Source organism: Glycine max, chromosome 7 (genome assembly GCF_000004515.6).
Source record: "Glycine max cultivar Williams 82 chromosome 7, Glycine_max_v4.0, whole genome shotgun sequence".
NCBI classification, from domain to species: Eukaryota; Viridiplantae; Streptophyta; class Magnoliopsida; order Fabales; family Fabaceae; genus Glycine; species Glycine max.
In genome coordinates this window covers 7,057,896-7,077,061 of record NC_038243.2, presented here as the reverse complement: position 1 = coordinate 7,077,061, position 19,166 = coordinate 7,057,896, and the positions used below count along the sequence as shown (strand labels likewise).

At 29.2% G+C, this 19,166-nt stretch overlaps 1 protein-coding gene across 1 annotated transcript; it reads right to left on the bottom strand.

The window, feature by feature from the left end:
• Positions 1-7,787: 7,787 nt before the first annotated feature.
• On the bottom strand, positions 7,788-10,919 carry LOC100802653 (uncharacterized). Its single transcript, XM_003529920.4, has 3 exons — positions 9,986-10,919; positions 9,287-9,389; positions 7,788-8,980 (listed from the first exon to the last, which is right to left on the bottom strand). The coding sequence occupies exons 1-3, from the start codon at positions 10,595-10,597 to the stop codon at positions 8,454-8,456; spliced, it is 1,242 nt and encodes a 413-aa protein (XP_003529968.1). The 5' UTR covers positions 10,598-10,919; the 3' UTR covers positions 7,788-8,453.
• Positions 10,920-19,166: the final 8,247 nt, after the last annotated feature.

The following is a 19,166-nucleotide window of genomic DNA, read 5'->3' as shown; positions in this document are numbered from 1 at the left end:
ATAAAGCTACCTTAACCCATCCTTGAGAAGATGATAATAATAACAAGTACTAATATAATTCAAATTTATGATTTTTAGAAATTAATACAAAATTTTTATAACATGTTTTTATCTATTGTGACACCGTTGCAGGCCTCTCATTTATAATAAAAAAAATGAAAATTTTATATTATCAAAGACTAAGTATATTTCATGTTAAAAGTTTATGAACAATTTTTTACAGTAAAACTGTTCAAAAATTTATAGAATTATCATTTATCAAAGAGTAAGGAAAGATAACGAATTGTGACTTGTCACAAAACTAAATAATAAAATAGAGAATTGAAAAATAATGTTATAAATAATCTCCTTATATAGATAAATGTATATAAGTTTATATGTGCTTCCATTGTTTCACACTCTCCGCTATCCTTTACATACACTTTCATTTTGAATAATTTAAATGTAACTCAATATTAAAAACTAATTTCAAATATTAAAAATTCAACTACACTCTTTTATATATATATATATATATATATATATATATATATATATATATATATATATTGTCCAACATGACTGTGTATGTGTCTGTCTGTTGGTTGACTATCCCATTTATTCCTATTGTATAACGTATGATCGGCTGGACTGGTGCTTAAAAATTGCACGAGATTTTTTTTTATTAATATTTGTTGGACGGTGTTATATATTTTAAATTTATATCGTGAATTTAACTTTCATACTTAGCATAAAATTTGGAATTTCTAGAATTAAAAATGTGAGCTAATGTTCATCTCATATTTTCTAGAATAGGAAAATCCAGTACAGAAAATGTTTTATCATACATTACTTATATTCTTTAGGCACCTCTTCTGAATTTTGATTGGTTTTATACCAGTATTTATCTCATATTTTCATTAATTTTATTTTATTCATCTTTTGTGATTTGAATTTTTTATTTAATACATCAGGAAAAAAGGATTTTTTTATTTAATACTTATTATTTAAAGTATATGATAAGATAAATAATAAGGAAAGACAACTGAAGTGTGGATGACTTGGCTCGTCTAGGCTCGTCATCTTCAGAGTCTCTAGATGTTCTTGATTCTTGTCCTTTAATTATTAGTTCTCTTGTATTAATTAGCTGATGCCTTCAAGGTTTGCTTCCCTAATACAGCTTGATAGTACTCTGTTTTTCCACTCATAAAAAAAATAAAGATAAATAACAAAGGATAGTATTAATTTTTTAAAACATAATTACATGTGATGAATTGGTTTACAATAGAGGAAATAGAACCATGAATGAGACTGGATCCTCTTAAACAATGGCTTAGGTTTGAATCATATGGATGAAAAAAATATCCTTATAAAAGAATCTCATTAGAGGTATTTAACTAGATTTTTCAAAAAAAATTATTATTACTAATCAAAGGAAAGAGAGGAGATTTAGAAGAAAAAGAAATTTATATTAATTACATTAAATTATTCTTAATTTAATAATTTTATTTGACCATTTTAAGTATGTAATATATTTATTTTCTTTTTCTTTCTCTTGATCCTCCCCAACAAAAGAAGAAGAAAAAAGAACAAGATATTAAATAACCACTTCAAGTCCTAAGTTCAAAAAAAAAAAAAAAAAAACCATATGCGACTTTGAAATCTTAAATAAAAAATAAATTAAACTAAAGTTGTAGAAAATTTTAGGACTTTAATTAAAAAAAAATAACTAAAAATTATAATAGATTTTACAACCCTTAACTTAAAAGTCATAATACCTAGTACCACTTATCTCTTTTGAGTAATAATTTGAAATCCACTCCCAAATGTAAAAATCAAAATTTTTTCACCTCCTTTGAGTATAAGTCCCAACAAAAGCCTGTTAAATAAAACTAAATATGCATTTAGTTTTTTGCAGAGGAAGTCAATAAAACTTCGAGTATTTGCTATAAAAGAAAACGGCCCTTTTGGCAACCCTATAAGCTCATATCAATCGTACTTTGTTTATTCTTCTACATAAAGCCAAAACTATATCTTATGACTTTTAGGAATTAATTATTGATAATAAATGATATTAAATATTTTTTTTGTGAGTAAGACTCTATAAAGATATTTATAATCTAATTATATTCAATTTATGTTGTTAAAATCAAATAAAAATACATAAATCAAAAGTTAAAAATATGTTTTTGCAACCCTACTGTACAATAGCCATGCGATGCACGAATAAACTTAGAGAGGATACATTCTAAAATTATATATAAAATTCTACTAATCTTTTTTTATATTATTAAAAAATATAAAATCAATTCAAATGCCCATAATATAGAACTTAATTTAAAATTTTATAAAAGAAATATTAAAAACAAAATTAACTGAATTAATTGAAAAAATGTAAAATTACTTAAACAATTAAAAGTCATCAGCATAATATTATATTCAGGTTAATTTATGTTGAATTTAATCAGATATCACATTTATTATTTAATATAAAAATTTACATAATTTTTTATGATTTTTTAAATAATGTAAGTTAATAAGTATGAATTTAGTTATTTAATTTCAAATATTCTCAATTTAAATTAAACATTTATAACATCTTTTAGAAGTTTATAACAATTTTCTATTAATTAAAATTACTTAATTTCAAATTATTAATTTACACAAATTGATAATGTTTTGTCACGTACATAAAAAATATTCTATTTTTTTTAGAAATTCATTGTAAAGTAGTGATGGACCATGCTCCTCACACTATACAACACATATATACATTAGAATATTTGAAGTTTTCCAGCAAAAATATATTGAAAAATTCAACAAAAAATAATAATAAAAAAAATTCATTTCTTATTTTTTTAATGAGATATATTTATAAAATTAATGTTTATTATGTGCGTAATATTTGCGATGTACAAAAAGTCTAAAAAAATTATAATAATTGTGATATACATGTAATTTTTTCTAAAAAAAAATTTTAGAAAATTTTCAGACAAAATAAAGTAGAAAATTAAATTATAATAAATAAAGTTTTTATAAATGATCAAATATAATTTAAATTTTTGTGTCTGGTTTTTTTTATAAATAATCAAATGTAATTTAAATAATCAAATGTTTTATATAATATATTGCTAAGGTCATATAGTCATATCAATCGTCCTTTGTTCATTTTCCACATAAAGTGAAAACCATAGCTTACGACTTCTTGTAATTAATTCTCGATATTAATGAGTTTTTTTTTTTTTTTGTAAGTAAGACTCTATGAAGATATTTATAGTTTAATTATATGCAATGCAAGTAGTTAAAATCAAATAAAAATACATAAATCAAAAGTTAAAAAAAAAAAACTGTTTTGGCAACCCTATAAGCTCGTATCAATCGTACTTTGAATATTCTTCTACCTAAAGTCAAAACCATATAGCTGATGACTTTTAAGAATTAATAATTGATAATAAATTATATTAATTTTTTTTATAAGTAAGACTCTATAAAGATATTCATGAGTTAATTATATTCAATGTAAGTAGTAAAAATCAAATTAAAATACATGAATCAAAAGTTAAAAAAAAATTATTTTTTATCCCCACTATTTGTAAGCCTAAACTCATCTTAACTTTTGTAAGCCTAAACTCATCTTCACTTTTGTATGGATAGAAATAGTTCACTTTTGTATGGATAGAAATAGGAGAGTCAAACTTATTCTTAATTTGTCTTATTGTCATGTCTATCAAAAGTTTATTTAGTCCTCTTATAATAAGTTGAAGCTTTTATTTCGTAAGACACTATAATATCTACCTTAACATATAAATCAATAAAATAACAATATATGGAAAAAGAGTTTTATAGGGTTGTATGGATGAGTTACAATCCTAATAAGAAAGCACACATATGAAGTAAATCCAATGTGGCATAGACTTTATAACTACTGAATAGTTTGAAAGCTTTTGGCATGAGAAGTGTGAACTAACTTTTATCTTATTTTTCATTTGTAAGAATTAAAAAAAATATTAAAAAATTTATGATAATTCATACGTCTTATTGAATTAATTTAGATTTTTTTATAAAATGTGAGCTAATTGGTAACTATTTTTTTTGTTTTTGTTTGAGTGATATAAAAAACACTACAATTTATAGTGCAAGTCAAGTTATTTAATGGGCTTCAAATGACTCAACAAATTTTAAGTTCACTATATTTTTTAGTCAATCTTTTTTTAGGCTTAAATATGCTTTAAACCCTTATAAAATTACATTTTTTTTTAGTTTTATTTCTTTAACTTTTATTGTAGGTTTTAGTATTTTATAAACATTTTTTTATAAAATGATTCTCATAATCATTTATGCAATATGTTTAGAAGCATGTCATCTTATCTTATCATACATCAAAGAGCTTTGATTTTTGGACACTCATATAGTATAAATATAACATCCCGAACGAATTATATCGGTATGAAAGGAATCAGTTGTACATGTATGAAACTGTACAATTAAGAATAACTTAAAGGAACTAACTGGTACTTTTTATACCAATAAGATATATATATTTTTTTATAGTCTATCACTTAAGAACTCCACATTTAAGTGTACTTAAAATAAATAAAATTTTAGGAAAATAATAGGCCTTTTGTAATTAAATAAATAAGAGAAATAATTTTATTAATTAAAATAATAATTTTAAGGTAAATAAAATAAATGTGTGTTTTTTTAAAAAATATTTTATTTATTCATTCAATAGGGAGTAAAATAAATTTTCTTTATATAGAATGATAAAATAAAGAAAAAATAGAGAAAATAATGGGCCTAAAGTACTCAAGGTAGACGTAATATGTCACTTTTTACTTTTACAACATTATTCTATGCCATCTCTTCCTCTCAAATCCATTCTTCATTCTCTAAAACCCTTTCTTTTCCTGTATACACTCAAATTTGTCTCAGTAAAATGACGATCCCAGACTTTCTAATAGTTGGATCATTATGAAATTTGAACATGTGATTCATTATGAAATTTGAACATGTGATTGGGAGGTTATTTCTGTACACACCCACCATTGGAATTTGAAAAATAATGTCTATGGTGGAAAAAATGTCATTCGCACTAAGCTTTCTCTTTTTCCACATACACTAAACATGTCCAAGTAAAACTATAATCTCTGACTCGTCAACCGTTAGATTATTGTGAAATTTGGACACCACCTTTGGTACCCCCTTTTACACATACTCACCAATTGGATTTGTGAAATAATATTTTTCCAAAGAGAAATTAGTCTTGCACCTTAGCAGTAAAATAGAGGCTACAATCTCTTTTCTTTCTCTGTAATGCTTGAAAATCCTAACAGAACAATTAGAAGAAAAACTTAAGGAGTCTCACAGAATCACTAGAGATGTCGCTATCACTATCGGACTTCACCCATGATCCCGCTTAGAGGTTAGGGATGAGTTTATCGTAGGTTAGAATGAACATGTGTAGAGATCCTTAGAGGAATAAATTGAGGTTTATTTTAGTATGTTTATTGTATTGAAATTCTTCTTATATGATTGTGTGAAATTGTTTGATGGGTTTTACTCCCCATGTTGTGAGAAACATTTTTGTTTAAATTTTTTATACTTTGGACAAGATATGCTGGATTGGCATGATAAATTGTTATATTGAGATCATGAAATTGTGATTCAAATTGTGAGCAAGTGACTAATTGAACCTGTGATGAATGGTGAGATACATGTGTATGGAGATATTGTATGTATTGAGTTGTGAGTTATGAATTGTGCAATCAAACAATTGTAAGACCCTTTAAGACAACAAGTTTTTACACAACGAGTATTGTGATGGAATCCACTATGAGAACTTGATGACTTGAATCACTTTGAGGGGCGACGAGTTAAAATGATTTTGAAAACAATTAAGTAATTGTGTCTATTGCATAATTTATAGGTAAAATGTATATGATTCATAAGGTCTGATAACATTTTACTTTGGGATTATACCATTGTAATTGTGATTGAGTGTATGTGATAAATTGAGTATGTATTGACTTGTAATACATATGTGCATTGAGATGTTGCGTGCATTAAGTTATGAGCTATGAATCGTACAATCACACGACTATAAGACCCTTTAAGTGTGACGAGTTAATGCGCAACGAGTATTATGATGGGAACCACTATGGGGACTCGACGAGTTTAATCACAAGAACAACGAGATAAAATTATTTTGAGAATAATTGAAGAGTCGTGTGTTTTGTACAGTTCATAGATAGAGTATGTGTGCTAAAATGTTTTTTGGGTTGGACCTGAATTAGGAGGGAGAGACTCGGACGGACTCTTCGGAGTCTAAGCCTTAGGGTAAATATACTCGCTTTGAGTGCTTCTTTAAGCATGTGTCGATCCCACATGGTTGGAGCATTCTTGCAAAACAGCATGACTCTAACTGATCTCCTTATGATTTTACCTAGTAATAGTGATCTGACTTACTAGTGTATGGTCTATCTTGTTATGTACTCCAAGGCGCCCCACGAGATTTTTCATTGGTATGGTACCACATTGCATATAAGATTGAATCTTAGAGTATCTATTGTATAATGTTTGTGTATTGATCGATATTGATTGATTTAGTGATATTGTGTTTTGATCCTTGAGTACGTGAATGATGTGAAAATGAATAAGACGTGTTGTGTTGAGATGTGATGTTACGCAACAAGTGGTGGAATAATGTGAGTTATGTTTAAGTAAGTTGTATTTCGTGTATATGATATGTATATATGCATGTTGTCTTGTTTCTCTCTATTAGGAATGTGATAACTCACTCTTCGTGTGTTGTTTCTGTTTGGATCCTGTGATAATCTCGAACTTTGTGTTCGTGAGAGTAGATAACTAGGTGCATCGCTTTAAGTAACCTTGTACTGAAGGACGTTGGGACACAATGCTCTAACAGAATGTAACTTGGGGCATGAGTTTTTGTTTAAATACATGATATTTTGAGCCAAAAAATTTTCTAACACATTTTATTTGGTAATAATAGTGAAATAAATGTAAATTTTTTACTCTCGTGAACTATTTTATGTTAATCAAATAAAATATCATTTAATATAATTTCGTATTTTCATGTTATATATATATCGGGGTAGAGAGTCACGGTTATGATTATGGAATGAGTAACATTTGAGGAAGTTTTTCAAAAATGTAAGTGAGAATAAAACACATTTAAAAATCTCATGTTGGTTTGTAAAAATAGTGAATGATCTTGAGAATAGGAGATCTTAAAAAAAACTCACCTATAAAGAATTCTAATTGATGAAAGATTTTAATCAACAAAAATATTAAATAAAGTATTATCATATAAAATATCATAATGTAAAGATTATAGAATAATTGATCATCAAGACATTACACTAAACAACTTATTTTTTATTAGATCATAATTACTTATTCTATTTACATTTCTCTTTCTTAAATCTCCTTTTCTCTCTGGGTTTCTACTTAAATGGGACATTCATCTAACATTTTTCTACAATAAGTTTCGGGAGACCACCAGTAACTAAATATATATATATATATATATATATATATATATATAAAAGGTTACGAAAAGCATGACTGATTTAATTATTTTTTCAAGAATTTAATTTTGATTAATAAAATTGTAAAAGTTTTATCATACTTTATATTTATATTATCATATCAAATGAGTTTGCCAATCACAGTTATACATAAGATTAAATAATTTAAAAAATGTCATCAAATAATAGTAAAACAGTTATATATACTCATTTTTAGCTTCAGTGGTAGAAATGCTTTGTATTTGAACTTTTTCAACATTAGCCTGAAAAGAGAAGTGCTACATGCTGATTAATTTCCTTTACAGATATATAGAACAACAGCACAATCAAAAGACTTCCTCAGTACCTGTACCTTAACAAAAGTAGGCATGAGTTATGCCTTGAAATCCACTAATTAATATGCTACACTCCAAAGTCCAAAATCTAATTAAGCCATAACTAAATTTAAGTACAGTACAGCCCAATCATGTACTTATGTCCACTAGCATCTCATTACCCCTTCATATAACAGTATCCAAAACTCACCAAACTCTGACCTATATGTCCTTTGTTACCACAAAAGTAGGCATCCCTCTGCCCTTGGTTGGTAGGTATCCTTATTTTTCTGGTCTGGTTGGTAAGCCTAAAATCTAAATGGGTGCTGTAGGATGAAACCTACTTTTCTGATTCGGACTTCAAGTGCGGCCAGATAATTTCTGTTGAGAAAAGTGAGGCTAAAGGCCCAGAGATCTTAAAGAACTTGAGGCAATTGCTTCCACCTAACCTGGAATGTAAAATTACATTTCGAATTAGTCTTTCTGGAATGTAATTTACATTCCGAATTAGGTGTTTCATAAACTTAAAAAGGTACACGAAGCCATTATGGAGGCGAAGAAGCAATTGCCAAAACTTGATTTGAACTTTGAAAAGGGAAACTATTAAGTATTAAGCATCCAGGTCCAGAAGATCAGCAATCAAACTATGCAATATAGCTGTCTCAATTTCAAAGGCCAATTCTTCTTGATCCTCCTCCAACCTACTCCACTGATCTCTCCTCTCCATGTCCTTTATGTAAGCATGTTTGTCAGCATGCCCTGCATCAAAAGCAAATGACCCATTTATCCAATCCTCAGTTATTCTCAATGTCTCCAACTCAAACTCCTCTTCATTCTTGTATTGGTTTCTACTTCCACTTAGTTCTTCCCTGAAAAAATCCAACAGAAGTGTATCCAAATAGTCTATACAGCCATGTGCTGAAACTCTTGCTTTGACACAATGTAGCAGCTGCTTTGCCTTTTCCTCAATCCAATCTTGTTCTTCAATGTCATCATTATCATCATCTTCTTCTTCTTCATATTCTTCATCATAGCCAGAGTTGTCATCCAATGAGAGACATTGGTCTAAGTTTGCAAGGTCAAATTTTGCATGACTCTCCAATTTTTGAACTGTTTGTATGAACTTCTGTTTTCTCCCTGCTCAAAAGTGAAAAGATTATTATTTATTAGTACTATTTTCATATGAAGCTCCAATTTGTCTATACAATTAGGATTGCACAATTGATGAATATCCATGGCAAACAAGCTAGTTGATTGCATGTATAGTTCATCTTATTTCAAAGAAATAATTATTTTTTATTCAATTATTAAGATAATTTTTCTTCTTCTTTTAAATGATTATTTTCCTAAAAATAGTAGTACCCAAACATGTCCTATAGAATGCATTGGTTGATAAATTTGGACTTAAAAGAGACAATTGAAGGGAAAGAAGGAGCTCATTACTTAGAATATTGGCAAGACTTTGATCAAAAGGTGAGAAATCATCTTCTCCAACGTGAAGAACTGAAACTGGACTGTGTTGTTCTTCTTGGCAAGTTGAAGTGTCCTGTCAAGATTACATACTAGTTTATATCAGTAAAAAAAATATGATCCCAATAAACAGTTTGCATGAAAATCAGCATTAATGTAAATTAATTGTGATCAGCACCTGCAACTAACCCCATTTATCATGTATAATTCGCATTAGAAAAAATAATGAAGGAAAAGACAATCTAACCAGGTGAATTAAAATCTTACAATAATAAGCAAGATAAATTTGCAAAATGTTTCCAAAGGTCTTATAGTCATTACCAATACATATATTCATATAAAATAGTATATATTCTTATGTAATTTTGTTACCACGATAAAAATATATATGAGAATGAAACAAACAAAAATTGGATTATTGGAAAATATAAAAAAAAAATGAAAAAGTGCTGCACAATTCCCACCGACAGAAGATAAAATAAAATATTGTCCACAAATTATTTCCTACCAAACTCCTTTCTTTTGTCCTTATGTGATAATTCGTAAAAGAAATTAAAAAACAGAGAAAATTCTAACATGAAACGTAACAAAAGACAAACAGGCAAACATAAGAGCCTCAACCGCAGACACACGAATATTTGTGAAGATGCGTTGCAGTAAATAATTGCTCACCGTAGCCCCGGAGTCCTTGCCGACAACAAGGGGTGAAAAAAATGAAAACCTTTTACCCGCTTCAACGTTGTCGTTTTGTGGTTCTTCCCAGGACGAGGTTAAAAAAAAATCACTCTCAGTCCAACTAGAGCCACTGCTACAGCTACTACAAGTGGTGTTGGTGGACCCCACCATGAAATCCAACGGTGGTGGTGGAAGAGAAGGTTCCACCACGATATCCCTGAATGACTTCCACCGTATGATGTCCTTGATCTTCACCACCGTTGTGATGTTGACATCGCTGCTGCACACATGGCTCCTTCTTCTTCTTGTTCTTGTTTTTCTCCTTGAAGATGATAGCTTGCGTGAGAGGCTCCTCGGTAGAGAAAGCACGGAGGGTGATTTTGAGGTGAAGAGAGAGATGCTTCTTATGGTGTTCATGAGTGTTTGAAAGGGTGATGAAGATTTGAGTTCCATTTCGATGAGGCTGTGCATGCTGTTGTTGTTGGTTGGTTTTCTTGGAAGTGATTTGAAGCCGCTTGAGGAGCACGAGTTTAGATTCTCGCTGAGGAAGTCCTTCAGCATTCTTGGCCTGCGTTCCATTGAGTTGAACCTTTTCAGCTGCGTGCTCATTTTGGAAGGAATAATGTAATATGTGTAGTGAAAATGATACAAGGAGAAATTGAGTTATGTAAAGAGAGAAAGAGAGAATGGGGTTGGTGGAGAATTGAGTGTGAGAGTGGAATAAGAATGAATATATATATAAAAGGGTGAGGGAGAGAAGAAGAAGAAATAGAGAGGTAGGTTCTAGGTGGAGATCTCCATAATATTATTCTCATCAAGGTAAGGTAATAATATGGATATAGATATATATATGAATATGATAGGTGGTGCTTGCACGCAAGTGAATTTCTGGAAGTTGCTGTGAAGAAGCAGTGAGGAACTAACTAATAACTACAGTGGTTGATTGTTGTGCAATACTAAAATGAAAAACACTTTTTAGTTTTTACATTTACGTCCGTACGATTATTGGTTCACTTAGTTAATTATTTGGTTGAATCGCATAAATTAAAAAGGAAAATTTTCCAAAAATCACTTAGAAATGTGTTGGGTCATTATCAGTTTACTTGGATTAGTTTTATTAAATAATTTTTCAGCTGAATTGAATCAAAGAATTTGTGAGAACAGATCTCAAACTTAAAAAAAAACTTAATTACCAAATACTCAAGAATGATCCATTAACAATATTTTTATATATGTAATGAGATTCTAACTCATGTTCTTATATAAAATATGAGTCTAATATTTAACTGGATAAATTTTTACTAACTTAATTTGCCTGAATCATATATGTTAATTCTAGCTATAGCATTTCTCAATTGAATTATGATGTATGGTGTATTTGGATCAATGGTAAAGGACATAAAATCACAATATGACACTAAAAACTAAAAATAATGGTGTGCTTGTTTTTGCCTTCAACGTAAATAATCTTAATCGACTTTGACTTAAAACTTAAAAGTGAAACTAAACCAAATATCTTGTTAGTTTGACTAGCCTGTCCTAACTGCTAAGCTAGTTTTTATACCACTACTAGTATGTATATCTAATAAGAAGAAAATGAAAGGAAATAATAAATACTATGAGGGAGAGACGACAAATTAAAAAGGGTATAAAGTTTAGGGTGTAAAAAATGAGGATTAACTAAAAGAAGGGTGTGGTTATTGAGGGGGGAAAGAGACAAAAAAGTGTAGCCAAGTGGATGGTTCTGTGATTAATTCGTGGGCAATATTTTATGTGTTTTGGGAGTGAAAAAGTGACAGCGAGGATCAAGTTGGAGGGTCTATTGGACTTGGAAGCATGTCGTGTAGTAATTGAGTTGACTAAAATGAATGTGCAACCGTGCAGGGCCCGGATTTGTCTGATAGTATCTCCAGCACATGCAGCAATCGGGACAAATACCTACTGATCAGTACTACTACTATGCCCTTGTCTAGCCGGAAGTATAATAGGAATACCCATAGTGTGTACCTTTTGTCAATATATAGGGATTTGCTTTGGAACAAGACCATGCAAGGATCTTATTTTAATATAGCTAACACATTCACATTTCTCATAATGAAGCAAAAATGATATGGAGAGATATTGTTATTTGTTTATTCACACTCTCACTAGTCAATAATAATTTGTTATTATAATTTGTTTATTAATTATGTAAAATAATTTTATATTTTTATTTAATTATAAACTATTATATATATATATATATATAATTTTTTAATTATAATAAAAATGTTAAAAGTTATGTGAACAGTAATTTCTCTGATGATCAGTTGACAGCATAAAAGTTTAACATTGATAATATATAGCCGTTAAATTCTAATTTTAATGGCTTGATAGTTTGAATTCTTTTAACAAAAAAAAATTAACCTGGCTAAAGCATTACGAATTTTCAATTTTTCTTGATTTTTTTGCTCAATATTTCATGCTAAACTAATAGAAAACCATCTTTTGATTTCGTACAAATTTGTGATTTGTACCATAAAACATTATTCTTTCTATTATGTCTTTACTTACGGGCCCAAAAGCCCATAATAGAAAACCTAATAAAACTAAGACATGCTTTTTTTTCAAACTCTCACTTTTACTATTCGCACCCTTCAAATTTTTTGTTAACTTTTATCCCAATTTATAATACCTTTATACATGATTTTGACTTGCCAAGATTTTGGTTTGAGTAGAATTAGGGTAGGTCCCTTTAAATAAAGTTTTGTGGATAAAAAATGTATGTGATTGAGGGAGATTCTTCATTAAAGGTGATCATTCAAGTTTTTAATTGATATTAGTCATCAACAAAGAGATTGAACACTATTTTACACTAATAAGTAATAACATGTTGCATCCTCATTCTTCATTTCATTTAATGGCTTTAACAAATGGATTAAAGGAAAATAAAGGATGAATTGGAGAAGAGAAATAACTCTTTCAAAGTTGTTTTTCGAGTAGCTTGATCATTCTTCATGTTTATTCTATATAAATTTTCAAATCTTTAACTAAATTATCTTTAGTAACAAGTCTTACTCTCAGTGTTACTAGGTATGGTCTCTTAAACAAAATTACAATAGCCATGCGATGCACGAATAAACTTAGAGAGGATACATTTTTAAATTATATATAAAATTATGCTAATTTTTTATATTATTAAAAAATATAAAATCAATTCAAATGCCCATAATATAGAACTTAATTTAACATTTTATAAAAGAAATATCAAAAACAAAATTAACTGAATTAATTGAAAAAAATGTAAAATTACTTAAACAATTAAAAGTCATCAGCATAATATTATATTCAGGTTAATTTATGTTGAATTTCATCAGATATCACATTTAATATTTAATATAAAAATTTCAATAATTTTTTAACATTTTTTAAATAATGTAAGTTAATAAGTATGAATTTAGTTATTTAATTTAAAATATTCTCAATTTAAATTAAACATTTATAACATCTTTTAGAAGTTTATAACAATTTTCTATTAATTAAAATTACTTAATATCAAATTCTTAATTTACGCAAATTGATAATGTTTTGTCACGTACATAAAAAATATTCTATTTTTTTAGAAATTCATTGTAAAGTAGTGATGGACCATGCTCCTCACACTATACAACACATATATACATTATAATATTTGAAGTTTTCCAGCAAAAATATATTGAAAATTTCAACAAAAAATAACAATAAAATAAATTCATTTCTTATTTTTTTAATGAGATATATTTATAAAATTAATGTTTATTATGTGCCTAATATTTGCAATGTATATAAACTCTAAATTGAGTTAGGCTCATTCACTCGAGGGATCTTGGTTTGGGTAATTTCTCAGCATAAGAACACTAGGATAACAATTAAATAGAGAAAAATATTTAACAACATCAAAGGAAATTCAGTAGAATGACCCAACGCTTTTTACTTGACTATTTTTACTTCTCAATCTATAGATATTTTGATTTGTATTTAATTAGATTTCCAAACAAAAACCCAAGTTAATATTTACTTGCTTTAAATAAATGTTTTCTCATTGAACATATATTTTCTGAGTGAAACAAGTTCTCTGTGGATTTGATACTTGATTCTTACCATTTTATATTACTTGCGTGACTTGGTACACTTTTCGATTAGGTTTGCCGAAGAGCGAACAATGATATGTATATATACATGTTGTCTTGTTTCTCTCTATTAGTTAGGAATAATATGATAACTCACTGTATTGTTTGTATTTAGATCCTCTGATAATCTCGAACTTTGTGTTTGTTGTGACACCCTCTACCCTGACATTTATATAAATAAATAAAATATATAAAAAATATTGGTAAACAAATTCACACGGGTAAAAGGTTCACATTCACTTCACTATTACCAAATAAAACTCATTAAAAATATATTCGGCTCAAAACAAGGCTGTCAAAATTTACAAAAATGTTTTGTTAAATTAGTGAGGTAAAGTAAAATAGACTAACATCATGCAATTAATATTAGAAATTTATGCCCCAATGTCACATCCTATCATAGCATTGTGTCCCGACGTCCTTCAGCACAAGATTCCTTAAAGCAATTCACCTAGTCATCTGCTCCCCAAACACAAAGTTCAAGATCATCACAGGATCCAAACACAAACAACACACGGGGAGTGAGTTATCACATTCTTAACTAATAGAGAAACAAGACAACTAGATATACATATCATATAAATGAGATACAACTTACTTAAACATAACTCACGTAATTCCGCCACTTTGTCATTTAAACTTCACTTTTCAATCATCAATCACATTACACAAGAATCACACACTTCGATCAAGACATAATAACACATCAATTTCATAGTAAACAATTAGCAAGCGGCATGCAACAGTTATGCTAAGACTCAAGCCTATATGCAATGTGGTATCATGTCAGTAAATAACCACCCTGTGACGCTTAGGAGTACATAACAAGACACATAAAAAATGAGTATGTCAGGTTACTCTCACTAAGTAAAATCATAGGGAGACCAGTCAGGGTCACGCTGTTTGGCGAGAATGCTCCAATCATGTGGGATCGGCACAAGCTTAAATGAACACTCAAACTGACTGTATTTACCCCCAAGGCCTACACTCCGAAGAATCTATTAGGGTCTCTCCCTCCTGATTCAGGTCCAACCCCTAAAACAAATTTTTTGCATGCAAACACTGCTCATGAATTATACAATACCCACGACCTCACACTCGTGTTTTAAACACGTTTAACACATTGCGCTATAATTTAACACTGGTTCCTAAATAGAAAACCTACACTTTCTCTTTAACACTGCGCATCAACACTTTTCTCAAGATAACACTGGTCAGGTTATTGTATAATTCACAGCTCACAACACAAGTAATGTCATATCAAGTGTTAACCACACACTTATTCACAACAAAAACTCATATTCAAGATTTCACATCTTATAATGTCACAATCCACCATCACATGTTTACATGTATCTCACAAATTAACACATGTTCACTTTGCACTACTCAATCTTCATAACAATATTTTAAAATTACATCAAAAGAAATTACTATTAGGCATTAACCTTACAACTTTCTTCGATTTATTATTTTAGTTATATACACATAACAAGTTGATCATCATCTTGGAAAATTAGAACAAGATAATTTTTATAAAATAAGTCATTAAAAAATATTATTTATAGTATAATTCACGTTAAATAAAATAACTCATTTTTTTAAGGGCTCACACTCAACATAAGAATACATTAATTTCAAAGCAATTTTTTAAATTGGAACATCAATTGGTTCATCAAACATATATAATTTACAGTTATAATTATAAGGATAGAATCAAAATTGGTAGAAACATCTCAAAACTCATCCCAATTGATACTCTAAGGATCCCTACACATGTTCTCACTATCCCCAATTGTGAATAACTCATCCCTTACCTCGATGTAGTCGCTCAAGCATTCTCCATTAAGTTCCTTCTCTAGTTGCTCTGTTAGGATTCCCAAACGTTAGAGAGAAGGAGAAGAGATTGAAGTCTTCATTTCATTGTCTTTGTGCGATCCCATTTCCTCCCTCTGCAGATATTATTTTGTAGGTCCCAACGGTGAAGACGTGAGGAATTGAATCGTGAACCACATATCAAAATTTCATGACAATCCAAGGTTACTGAGACAATTTTGGGTTTATGCGGGAAAAGAAAATTCTACGATGTCAAGGACATGTCTCTCAGATCCGACATGTTTTCGTAATTCCCAATGGTGAGAATGTTTGGAAATGATTTCTAAACCTGCTGCCCGAATTTCATGACGATCCAACGATGAATAAGTTTGAGATCGTCATTTTTCTGAGATAAGTTTGGTGGTATGCGTTTGGGAGGAGGAGAGAGGAAAACGAAATTGAGAGAAAAATATTTATAGCTAGAGTATTTGCAACTTATTATTTACTCTATTTTATTTATTTTTATTATTTTATAAAAATAAAATCTATTTTATTCTCGAAAAAATGAATAAATAAAATATTTTTTTCTTAAATCATTATTTTAATTAATAAAGTTATTTCTCTTTATTTATTTAATTATAATAACCTGAGAATTTTTCTAAAATTTTATTTATTTATAAACACAATCCTTTTTAAATTAGTTTACCAAACGAATGGGATGTTACATTCGTGGGAGCAGATAATTAGGTGGATTACTTTAAAAAATCTTGTGCTGAAGGACGTGAGACACAATGCTAGAATGTGATATTGTGGTATGATTTTTTGTTTAATTACATGATATTTTGAGCTAAAATTTTTTCTAACACACTTTATTTGATAATAACAGTGAAGTGAATGCGAACCTTTTATCCACATGAACTATTTTATGTTAATCAAATAACATCTCATTTTATGTAATTCCGTATTTTCACACACACACGCGCGCGCACACACACATATATATATATATGGGGATAAAGAGTGTCACAAATATAGAATGAGTGAATGAGAACAAAACATATTAAAAAATCTCACGTTGATTTGTGGAAATAATCAATGATCTTTAGAGCATGAGATCTTAAAAAGAATTACCTACAAAGGATTTTAATCGATAAAAGATTTTAATCAACAAAATATTAAATAAAGTATTACCATATAAAATATCTTAAAGTGAAGAAAGTCGGATAATTGATCATCAAGATATTATAATAAACAATTTATTTTTTATTACATCATATTACTTTTTATGTTTACATTTCTCTTTCTTAAATCTCTTTTTCTCTTTGAGTTCTATTTAAATGGGACGTCCATCTAACATTTTTCTACATTAAAGTTTCGGGAGACCACCAATAACTATACGGTCTCCCCTTGCCTCCACCTATATATATATATATATATATATATATATAGGTTACGAAAAGCATGATTGATTAAATTAGTTTTTCAAGAATTTAATTTTGATTAACAAAATTGTAAAAGTTTTATCATACTTTATATTTATATTATCATATCAAATGAGTTTGCCAATCACAGTTATACACAAGATTAAATAATTTAAGAAATGTCATGAAATAATAGTGAAACAGTTATATATACTTATTTTTAGCTGCAGTGGTAGAAAGGCTTTGTATTTGAACTTTTTCAACATTAGCCTGAAAAGAGAAGTGCTAAATGCTGATTAATTTTCTTTACAGATATATAGAACAACAGAACAATCAAAAGACTTCCTAAGTACCTGTACCTTAACAAAAGTAGGCATGAGTTATGCCTTGAAATCCACTAATTAATATGCTACACTCCAAAGTCCAAAATCTAATTAAGCCATAACTAAATTTAAGTACAGTACAGCCCAATCATGTACTTATGTCCACTAGTATCTCATTACCCCTTCATATAACAGTATCCAAAACTCACCAAACTCTGACCTATATGTCCTTTGTTACCACAAAAGTAGGCATCCCTCTGCCCTTGGTTGGTAGGTATCCTTATTTTTCTGGTCTGGTTGGTAAGCCTAAAATCTGAATGGGTGCTGTAGGATGAGACCTACTTTTCTGATTCGGACTTCAAGTGCGGCCAGATAATTTCTGTTGAGAAAAGTGAGGCTAAAGTCCCAGAGACCTTAAAGAACTTGAGGCAATTGCTTCAACCTAACCTGGAATGTAAAATTACATTTCGAATTAGTCTTTCTGGAATGTAATTTACATTCCGAGTTAGGTGTTTCATAAACTTAAAAAGGTACACGAAGCCATTATGGAGGCGCAGAAGCAATTGCCAAAACTTGATTTGAACTTTGAAAAGGGAAACTATTAAGTATTAAGCATCCAGGTCCTGAAGATCAGCAATCAAACTATGCAATATAGCTGTCTCAATTTCAAAGGCCAATTCTTCTTGATCCTCCTCAAACCTACTCCACTGATCTCTCCTCTCCATGTCCTTTATGTAAGCATGTTTGTGAGCATGCCCTGCATCAAAAGCAAATGACCCATTTATCCAATCCTCAGTTATTCTCAATGTCTCCAACTCAAACCCCTCTTCATTCTTGTATTGGTTTCTACTTCCACTTAGTTCTTCCCTGAAAAAATCCAACAGAAGTGTATCCAAATAGTCTATACAGCCATGTGCTGAACCTCTTACTTTGACACAATGTAGCAGCTGCTTTGCCTTTTCCTCAATCCAATCTTGTTCTTCAATGTCATTATTATTATCATCATCTTCTTCTTCATATTCTTCATCATAGCCAGAGTTGTCATCCAATGAGAGACATTGGTCTAAAAGTTTGCAAGGTCAAATTTTGCAAGACTCTCCAATTTTCATATGAAACTCAATTTCTCAGCAAAGATTAATACTAAACAAAGTTATGAATGTTCCACGTCAATGTTATCTATAATTATTAATATTAATAAAGATAATTATCTCATTTGGTATACACATTTATTATTCTTAATTTACCTTAGCTGCTTTTAAAAATCACTCACAAGCACATATAGTTATGTCTAGTAATTTTTCATTTTTTTGAACATGATAGTTATAGCAATATCTAACTAAAAAAAAATATAGTTAAGACACAAGACACGGAGTGCCAGTTTTTCAACCATTAGATATAAAAAAATACTTGTCATCAAGATAAGTTTGGATAATATTACTATCATCAAAATAATATTATAACGATATAAAGC

Coding starts and splice junctions, on each gene's coding strand:
- LOC100802653 (XM_003529920.4), bottom strand. CDS start 10,597: ATGAGCACGCAGCTGAAAAGGTTCAACTCAATGGAACGCAGGCCAAGA. Junction 9,390..9,985: donor GCAAGGACTCCGGGGCTACG/GTGAGCAATTAT, acceptor TAATCTTGACAG/GACACTTCAACTTGCCAAGA. Junction 8,981..9,286: donor AAGTCTTGCCAATATTCTAA/GTAATGAGCTCC, acceptor ACTTTTGAGCAG/GGAGAAAACAGAAGTTCATA.